General features: G+C 37.0%; 1 protein-coding gene across 2 annotated transcripts; it reads right to left on the reverse strand.

Annotated features, from left to right (window-relative positions):
• Window positions 1–1,074: 1,074 nt before the first annotated feature.
• Window positions 1,075–10,349, reverse strand: DPY30 (dpy-30 histone methyltransferase complex regulatory subunit). Of its 2 annotated transcripts, none has more exons than XM_039250325.1 (5): window positions 10,276–10,349; window positions 9,966–10,037; window positions 9,833–9,880; window positions 3,692–3,834; window positions 1,075–1,413 (listed from the first exon to the last, which is right to left on the reverse strand). In XM_039250325.1, the coding sequence occupies exons 2-5, from the start codon at window positions 9,999–10,001 to the stop codon at window positions 1,341–1,343; spliced, it is 300 nt and encodes a 99-aa protein (XP_039106256.1). In that variant the 5' UTR covers window positions 10,002–10,037; window positions 10,276–10,349; the 3' UTR covers window positions 1,075–1,340. The 2 variants fall into 2 exon arrangements, with proteins under 2 accessions (XP_039106256.1, XP_039106257.1); XM_039250326.1 differs by lacking the exon at window positions 10,276–10,349 and adding an exon at window positions 10,137–10,227.
• Window positions 10,350–10,582: the final 233 nt, after the last annotated feature.

The following is a 10,582-nucleotide window of genomic DNA, read 5'->3' on the forward strand; positions in this document are numbered from 1 at the left end:
TCTGTGCCCAATGTGGGACTCAAACTCATGACCCTGAGATCAAGAGTTGCAAGCTCTACCAAATAAGCCAGCCATGTGCCCCCCCAAAGCAGGTTTTCTCAACCTTAACACTAATTGATATTTTGAGTTGGATAATTCTTGGGGACAGGTGGGGCACACAGGTTGTCCTATGTATTGTAAGATATTTAGCAGCATTTCTGGCCATTATCCACCAGATGCCAGTAGAACTCCACCTTACTTCAGTTGTGATAACCAAATTGTTTCTAGACCCTACCAAATGTCCTCTGGGGTAAAAGGGCAAAGTCACTCCTCATTGAGAACCACTTCTCCTAATGAATGTTTTTCCTGCTGGTTTCCTTCAGACAATTTTCTTTTTCTGGCGTTAATGAGTTATCTTAATTTCTTCATGTAGGACAAAGTGAGCAGACTCCCCAAAAAGGACTGGCTGGTGATTTTTATTGCTTTAGCAGCAGTGATGTTAACTTGCATGAGCACATCTCACTTAGCTATCAACAACACATTGGCAGAACGAGGTTTGAATGCCATTTGAGCACTTACCAGCAGTGTGGTCTTGAGCAAGTCACTTAACCTCTCCAAATGCTTCCTCATCTGCAAAATGGGAATAACAATATCTACTTTGTAGAGTTGCTATCTTAAAGATAATTTAAGCAAAATAGTACTTATACTTGATACATAGAATTGCAATAAATGACAGTCATTACTATATTATTACCATAAAGGTTTATAGCAGTAAAGTATATTGTACATCCTCCAGAATGCTTCTATCAATACTCCAACTTCAAAAAAAGAAAAAAATACTCCAATTTCATTGTGCATTAGAATCACCTGTGATGTTAAAACTGAAGATGCCCAGTTCCCACCCTCTAGGAGGTCCAGGAACAACAATGAGAAAAGCTGGCTGTGATTCTTTTTTATGTTAAACTTGACTCTGTTGTATTTTCATGCAGTTGTAAAACTCTGCAGTGTTCTAAGACCCAAGAAAGAAGAAATTCATGAAAATAACTGACCCATATACAATATTTACCATATGGAACAAAAACTACTTTCAAATAATGACATTTTAACAGTTTATTTTGAAGGTTGTTTTAAAAACAAAGTTAAAGACAATCTAAGAAAAAATTGCACAGAATACACTCATTAAATAAGCATGGTGATTAAATCAAAATAAGGGAAATGTTTTCTTCTGCAATTCCGGAAATAAGTTCTGTTGTCCTGAAGGTTCGTATACTTCCAAAGGGGGGGAATCTTGGCAATTAAAGCTGCCTCTTAATCATGTAAATCTACAGTAGAAACCAAATTTTTCTGTTCTTCTCAATAAGTCAGTTTCGATCTTCAAACTGTGCCTTGTTTTTTAAAAGATATGATGCTAGAAATTCAATGGGATTTGGTGGTCTGGAAGGGAAAAGAAATCCAAAATTTAGAAATTTATATTCCAGGTGTATTAATTTAAATGTATTATTCCATAATGAAAACACATCTTTTTAAATTTAATTTTCATTTTACACTCAAAGGCCATTTGTAATAAATATGGTAAGTGAAATAGGCAAGCAAGTTAGTCAACAATATGGTTTAAAGAGACTGAGACTTTTGTATGACTTAAATCCGGTTATAAACTCAATTCTACAACACAAGTTTCAAAAATGTGATGTTTGACATTGGGATGATGATCACTGGTCCTTACTGGAATAAGGACCTTTATAAAGGGGTCCCCAGGGAGAATTCTGGGGTGCTGACAGTACTCAGTTTCTTGATCTGACTGCAAGCTTTGTGGTATGTTTGGATTCTGAAAATTCATCAAAGCGTGCACCTATGACATATACAATTTTCTCCACAGGTAATTATCCTTCAATAAGAGAAGAAAAAACAATACAGGAAAATGGCTGTAGCATCAGTGAGACAAGTGGATGAACTCCCAAAAAATGAATCAAAGGAATCAATATTCATTTGGACAAATAAGTTGTTAAGTTTTTTTTTTAAGTCACCTCTATTTTACTTCAAATAATTTAAATCAATAATAACTCTAATACTGCTACCATACGGCACACCTGAGAAATTAAAACATATTTTAGAATTAAGAGATGGGAAAAAATAAAAAAAAATAAAAAAAAAAAAGAATTAAGAGATGGGAGAATGGGAACTGGAGAAAGGTGGTCAAAAGGCACACATGTCCAGTTACAAGATGAATAAGCACCAGGGATGTGACATCTGACAGGATGACCGCAGCTAACAATGCTGTGTGAGAGACTGCAAAGTTGTTGAGAGTAGAACCTAAGAGTTCTCATCACACGGAGAATTTATCATTTGTTCATTTTCCTTTTTATTGCGTCTCTGTGAGATGATGGATGTTAACTAAATGCACTGTGGTAATATCACAATATACGTAAATCAAACCACCGTGCTATATACTTTTGACTTATACAGTGATATATGACAATTATTTCTCAATAAAACGAGGAAAAAATGTTAACAGAAGATGTCATTTCCTATTTATCACTTTTCCATAGATTATTCTTGCTGAGAAAAGAAGTTGAAAGATGAAAAACTGGGTAAATCAGATATTTAAAATCAGACAATGAAAAGGCATACTTAGAATTAATTTACAATGATCTCAAAACATTCCCTTAGCATTTTAAATAGCCTTTTGAACTGACTAGACATAAACATTTTTCACATAATATTTATGGTTTCATGAATAATTTTGCCAGAATTCCTTACTTAAAAATTGTATTTAATAATTGCATGTTACTTAAAAACTTCTTCAAATTTTTCCTTCTAGCATTTAAGGTAATATCTATAATTTCTAACATATTGGCCTTCTGTAAATAAAGAACAATATAAAAGATGCCCATATTTTAATTTACAGAATTAGAGTCAAGACATATCTTGCAGTCATAAATAAATCCTCTTTTATACATATAACTTACAAAAACATTTTCTATTGGATTTGCTTATACAAAAAGAATTTAGGTAGAATTACTAGGAAAAAACATGTACAGAAAAACTGTAATGTTGCTAATAAAGAAGTATAAATCAAAATAGCTTGGCAAGAAAAGTTTCTTTCATGCTATTGGAGGCTATGACAGTGGAAGAACTTTAAGAATAAACTTTTGAAAAAAAAAAAAAAAAAAAAAGAATAAACTTTTGGACGGAAAAATGGTATTATGTGTCAAACACTGTAAAAAGAGTCATGTTCCTCAAACTAGCAAATCAATTCTTGGAAATTTATCATAAGAAATTAATGAAACAAAAGCAAAAGAGGCATGAAAATGTGCAACACAGGCTGCCTGCTAACCTATAATCACAAAGGAAATTGGACCTAAGTGCTCAACAAAAAAACATGGCTGAGGTATTGTGATCATCTAAACTGTAATCACAAAGCCTATGTAGAGATATGGGAAAAGTTTTATATTACAATATTAAGTAAAAAGGAGATATAAAATTACATGTACGCCATCATTGCAAATCTTTACAAATACGCATATGACCTAAGACCAGTAGAGGTAAATGAAAAGTGCCTGAATTGATGAGACTGCAGCTGATTACATTTTATTTTAAAAATTCTCTATATTGTAAAAAATAATTAAATGTAACTAATGATAACTAATGACTCTCAGTAGGGAAGTCTTTATTTTGTTTTCTCCAGGAACTCCATTTGCAGACACTATCTTACCTTTCTTTTGCAAGCACAGCCAGTCCCTGTAATAAAATAGGCACAACTGTCTGATCCAGGTAGGCACGAGTTGGCAAAGACTGGAGATCCACTTTCTGTTTTGATGACTTTTCTGCATTAATCTTCTCATTGTCTACTATCCTCTAGTGGATTCAAAAAACATGCATGCATATTACAAATAACTAGATTATTTTGAGCGCTAAACAAAAATTAATGGAAATATGACACGAGTAGAAAAGGCAAAATGAATGACCAGAGAGCTGGTGTGGTAGGGCAAATCTCTCTGCCGAAATAAAATCAGACCCATCTCTAAATTTCATTTAAGCCTTTTTTCTCTGAAGGTACCGTAGTATCTCATTCTTTTGTCTTAGCTCCAGATTCTCCTTTCTCTTTTTCTACCCATTTAGGAGTAAATACAAGTGCTTTCTCTTTTTTTCATAAGAATACCTTCTTACAGTATGTTTTGAAAACTGTGGACATGACACTAAGTAGCACTGAATCACAGGAAGAAAGCTGGTCCTGTTTCAATTCTGTCACCACCGGGAGTTATCAAGGACAAAGTCTCACTTTGGTACTAATAGGTGTGTTACACTTTTGCAACACTTGCTAAACTCTTCTTAAGAGACAGACAGGCTTCAGGCTCATAGCCTTCCAACAGGAATAGAATATAGCTAAAATTTATCCTCAGCATTTCACATTCACTGTTTTCATGTTTATGGCTATCCTCTATCAAAATGAGAATGCTTTTCCATTTGTTTGTTTTTTAAATAAGCACATTCAGAATTTTTAAGAGTGAACAGAATAAAGAAAAAATATTAAGTAAATGATAGTCAAAAAATGAGGGAATTTACTAATTAACATGATATTTAAATGCTACTTAAGAAACAATTACTTATACTTTCTACTCTTAGGAACCCCCAAATTTTAGGTCTTTCACATAGATTCATCTGACATCCAGAGCATCAAAAACTATTGAAAAACTGTATTCTTTTACAAATCAACCATTTTAGAAATTTAGAAATAAGTGGCTATCCACAACACAAACCACTATTAAGAACACTTTCATTTAAATGAATTTTGGGGGCACCTGGAGGGCTTAGTTACTAGAGCATACAACTGTTGATCTCAGGGTTCTGGGTTCAAGCCCCATGTTGGGGGTAGAGATTACTTAAAATAAAATCTTTTTTAAAAAATGAACTTTTGCTTCAATCATACTCAAACTGGATATAAATGATTCAATGACAACAAAGAAACATTTTCTAGACTTAATTTTTTAGACAACTTTATTTTGTAAAAAGTGGTTAAAAAAAGGCTTTTATCATATACCTACAATATATATACCATGGTTTCAAAAGACATTTTCCACAACTATGTTAGGCAACTATTCTAATTTGGCTCATGATTTTTCCACCATATTTCGAGACTTTGTAAGACAATAATGTTCTGTACTCAATGTATAAAATAGCTATGTATTTGCTCATGGATTAAGAAACACATTGTTCCTCAGTAAATTTCAACAGATAATCCCCATATATGACAAAAACAGTCAGTTACATGACATTCCAATGCCTTCAATAAGGCGGCAATTAATTGCTTCAATTAAGCAATGCCTTATTAACACCTATATCTTATAATAAACCCCTTGACCAAATCCTCTCTTTTTTTCATTCAAATATTTAATGGATATCCACTATGTGCCAACTGCTATGCTTAATTTTAGTTAAGCCCAAATCTTGCATTAATCTATCTACCTACCTATATAAATTATCCCCCCACCAAAAAAAAGGTATAAGGTGTTAATGGTTTAGAACAATGATCACACACACACACAAAAATCATGAAAAAAAAAAGGTGAGCCCTATAATTGTTCCAGGTTACTACTTCCTGCCTAGAAAACTTATAGTATGCAATGCAGAAAAAACCAAGGCAGAGCCCAGCAGTCTCCCTGAGCTGAGAAGACATACTTGAAACTTCAGGGAGAGCAAGACAACTAGAATTTACAGGACAGTGTACTGAAGAGCACACGGAAAGGAGAGAGATGGGGAGAAAGACACTGAAGAGACTGCTTTAAAGTCTTTAGATGAGTACTTATCAGTGCATGGATGTGGGGTAACTATCTAAGGCCAAGGGAAAAAAACACCTGGAATGAGCAGGTGAGAGAATCCCTGAAGCTCACACAAGACCAGTCGTTCCTGTTCTTGTGACACAAAACTAAAAAACCACATAAAATATGGAGCACTGGGGGAGATGCCAGAAGAGGATATTAGGCCTAAATTAAAGGTGGGTCTGGTCCCACCAAGCAAAGCTTAAAGCAAACCTCAAAGGAATCAAATTGTTTCTCAGTAACGTAACCGTGTCCTAGAATCAAGCTCAAGAATATTTGCATGGAGGAGGGCACTTGTGGGGATGAGCACTGAGTGTTATGTGGAAACTAATTTGACAATAAACTATTTGTGTAAAAAAAAAAAAATAATATTTGAAGAAATACAAAAATAACCAGTGCCCAGCAAGGAAAAAATGCATAATGCCCAGCCTCCAGTAAGAAATCACCAGGCAGACAAAGAAGAAGGAAACTACTACGCATAATGAGGGAAAAAATTTAATCCACAGAAAGAGACTCAGGAATGATATAGATGATAGCATATTAACCAGTTATTATAATATATTCCACATCTTCAAGAAAAGAAAGGAACACATAAATAAATTAAGCTAACAATATTTTAAAATATTTGAAGAAATAATGGCCGAAAGTTTTCCAAATTTCATGAAAACTCTAAACCCACAGATCCAAGAAACTCAATGAATCCTAAGCACAAGATACATAAAAATAATTAAAAAAAAAAAACTACACCAACACACATCACAATCAAATTATTTAAAACCTGTAATAAAATTAAAAGCACTAAGAGAAGAGACATTAAATATGGAGAAGCAAAGACAGAAAGATTGCAGATTTCCTGTCAAAAATGTCAGCCAAAAGATGGTAGAGCAAATCTATACCCAGTGAAAATATTCCAAAAATAAAAACAAAATAATAATAATAAAAAATAAAAATAAAGACAAATTAATGCCTTTTTCAGATACTCAGAAGCTTGACAAATTCCTTATGGGCAGACCTACACTATAAGAATTGTTAAAAGAAGCCCTTGGGGCGCTTGGGTGTCTCAGTCAGTTAAGTGTCCGACTTTGGCTCAGGTCATGATCTCATGGTTCATGGGTCAAGCCCTGCATTGGGCTCTGTGCTGACAGCTAGTTCAGAGCCTGGAGCCTGCTTCAGATTCTGTGTCTCCCTCTCTCTCTGACCCTCCCCTGCTCACGCTGTCTCTCTCTCTCTCTCACAAATAAATGAAACAAACAAACAAAAAAAAAAGAAGCCCTTAAGGCGGAAGGAAAATGATACCAGATGGAAATCTAGATCTACACAAAGGAATGAAGAGTTAAGATGGTAAATATGGTAAATGGTTAACATGTGGGTAAGTGTGAAATATTCCTTTTTCTTATTGTTTAAATCTCTTTAAAGGCAATTAACTTAAAAAAAAAAAAAAAAAAACAATGAGGGGCCCCTGGGTGCACAGTCAATTAAGGGAGCGACTCTTGATTTTGGCTCCAGTCACAATCTCACAGTTCAAGAGGTTGAACCCTGATCCAGCTCTGTGCGGACAGTGAGCCTACTTGGGATTTTCTCTAATTCTTTCTCTCTCCTCCACCACCGTTTGCATTCTCTGTCTTTCAAAAATAAATAAATAAATGTAAAAAAATAAAAATAATGAATTATAGTATTTATGAGATATGTAGAAATAAGGTATATAATAGCACAAAGGCCAGTTGAGAGAAAATGGGAGAACACTGTTGTAAGGTTCTTACACTATACACCAAAAGTAATAATACCAGTTGATAGTAAAAAACCATAAAGCACCCAATAAGAAATGAAGGAAATAAAATAAAATGGAATAATAAAATAGAAAGTAGCAGCAGCTGTAGTGGTTTCCAGACTCTCAGATATCACAAACAACAAATTAAAAATTACACAATGATTGAAGGGACCAACATAGGGAAAGATACTCTATTCTCCCAAGTAAAAACTTACACATAAATAAATAATTTTACTACCACCATTAATTCATGAGAGAATGGGCATTTTAAAATTATAAAAGCAGGAAAACCGATCACCGAACAATGTATCATTATCAGCTACTTCCTTGGCTCATTTATTTTCTCACTTTATTATGGAAATTGGTCTGAGGACTTGAGAGAAAGGTTTTGGGAATCACTGCTCTACTGTATCATGGCTTTGCCTTCATATATAAGCACCATCAAGAAAATATTGTGCTGATGCCTTAAAAAAAGTTTCTTAAAGGAATAGAACACAATGTGGTATAGCATATCTTCATCAGATTCTATTGAAGGCTACATTACAGGGCAGGTAGGTGGCTCAGTCAGTTGAGTATCCAACCCAATTTTCGCTGGGGTCACAAACCCAGGGTTGTGAGATCAAGCCCCATATTGGGCTCCACACTCAGTGTGGAGCTACTTGAAATTCTCCTTCTTGGGGCACCTGGGTGGCTTAGTCGGTTGAGCGTCCGACTTTCACTTAGGTCATGATCTCGCGGTTCGTGGGTTCGAGCCCCGCGTCGGGCCCTGTGCTGACTGCCAGCTCAGAGCCTGGAGCCTATTTCAGAGTCTGTGTCTCCCTCTCTCTCTGGCCCTCCTCTGCTCACGTTGTCTCTCTCTCTCTCTCCTAGAAATAAATAAAAGTTAAAAGAAAAAAAAAGAAATTCTCCTTCTCTCTTTCTGTCCCTCTCCTCCGCTCCTACACTCTCTCAAATTAAAAAAAAAAAAATCTATAAAGGAATCATCATTAGGAAAAAAAGACTACATTATGAAGAGAGACAGATTCTCTTCTTAATATTGACATCAAATCCAGAAACATTCTTAGCAATTCTTTAAGGCACAGGGTGGTTATTCCATTCCAGGGAACTCTAGGAGCTGGTCAAGATCATCAACACAACTTAATTGTATCTCAAAAGTGTCAACCTGCCTACCTTTAACACACAGCTCCTCCACTTATTTCCTGGTGACCTTACACAAGTTACTCAACTTCTCTGAGCTTTATAGGGCGGAACATACAGGCAAATTACTTACGAGTGTGCCTCATACACAGTTAAAATAATGAAATAGTAGTAGCTGCTACTATTATTATTTTGCTAGGAAATACTCCTGTACCCATTATCCAAACTTAATCACTGGCAAGCTCTTTCCCTATTTTTTTCCTCCCCCAATAAAACACACATCTCACGGAGGCCTCTATTTTCCTAACCAAACCCAACCAGCTTTGGCTAATTCACTGCTCTAGCATTTACTCATTCATTTACAAATAACTTCTACTTGTTTTAATTTTGTTTTTATTTATTCTTGAGTGAGACAGGGCGTGAGTGGGGGAGGGGCAGAGAGAGAGGGAGACACAATCTGAAGCAGGCTCCATGCTCTGAGCTGTCAGCACAGAGCCCCCACATAGGGCTCAAACTCATGAGCTATGAGATCATGACCAGAGCTCAAGTCGGATGCTTAACCACTGAGCCACCCAGGCACCTCTAACTTCTACTTTTAAACAACTTCCTAGCACTTGCATGCAAAAGTCCTATGAAAGTATATCTTCTTGTGTTGTTTTTCGTGTGTACTCTTTGAATTCAGACTTATCTATTATGTGTGTTATAGCTTCCAATGGCATCTACTACTGAACGCAAAAAAAAAAGAAAGAAAATCATTCATTCCACCAGCACATTATTCTGCTTCAAAGATAATGGGTGTAATTTTAATGTGCAATTTTTCCAAAGAATATCCTAACAGATTCATTAATAGCCACCAAGCAAAAACGATTCTAACAGTCTCCATTAGCAATGCATGTTTGTTTCTGTTTATCACTTTCAGAAGTTCACCCCCTTGACTCAAAAGTAATTTGGACTTCTGTATACCACGAAGCATTAGTACCGCTAATAAAACAAGCTACCCATAATTTGATACTATTTGGTTTAAGGTGATAAAAGTTTCCCCTTGTGCAAAGCAACCTAGTAAAAATGGATTCCAAGTTTTCTCCAGCTCATAAGAGACGCTCAGAAACGGCAAAAGAACTGGGAGAATTACCTCGACATTGTCTGTGAGACCGTACTCAGAGTGAGGATTTTCTGCAACCTAGAAAACAAAACACAGGTCACTGAGACATGAGCCACCCCTTCTTGCTGCACACCACCACCCTGAAGCCAGGGCCTCCTGGTACCTGCGTCTGTCCCTCCAGCATCTGCTCTGGCTCCATGGCGGACCCTGCAAGTCACAATCCCCGGAAACCAGTCTTGGAAAACAAGAAGAACCGTGAGTTACCCGGGAGATTTCAACATGAAGATGCCAGGATGGAGTCCAGCCCAGACCCGACCCCGCCCCTCACCCCCACCTGGGCGCGGGAGCACCCGGAGCAGTAGAGGAGCAAGGTGGGACAGTCCAAGACAGGGCGCCCGCATCAGGTCCGGAAGCTCCGCGGTAGTCCCAAGAACCTAGAAGAAGTGGGAAAGTGGGGAAAGGGAGCTGATTACCCGCGCCCAAGCCGCTGGTTCTTAAGAGCCCTGCACCGCGCCACCAACTCCCAGCACAAACCGCTTCAGCCGTAAGTGACGGATGTCGCACAACTGCCGCGCCTGCGCAGAACTCCCCAGCGGGTCTGGGGCGGGGAGGAGTCTGGACCTGTACCGACTCTACGTTGCTCTGTGCGGTCCGCAGAGTATCCTGGTCAAAATTTGGCCCAGGAGGTTGCGAGAGACTCGTTCTTCAACCTGCCCACTCAAGGCAAGAGCCAACCCAGCTGCAGACCCAGTGACCTCCGCAACTGGAAGGAGCTCGGCC

The sequence above is a fragment of the Hyaena hyaena genome, unplaced genomic scaffold (assembly GCF_003009895.1).
Source record: "Hyaena hyaena isolate Hyena2069 unplaced genomic scaffold, ASM300989v1 scaffold_362, whole genome shotgun sequence".
NCBI lineage: Eukaryota > Metazoa > Chordata > Mammalia > Carnivora > Hyaenidae > Hyaena > Hyaena hyaena.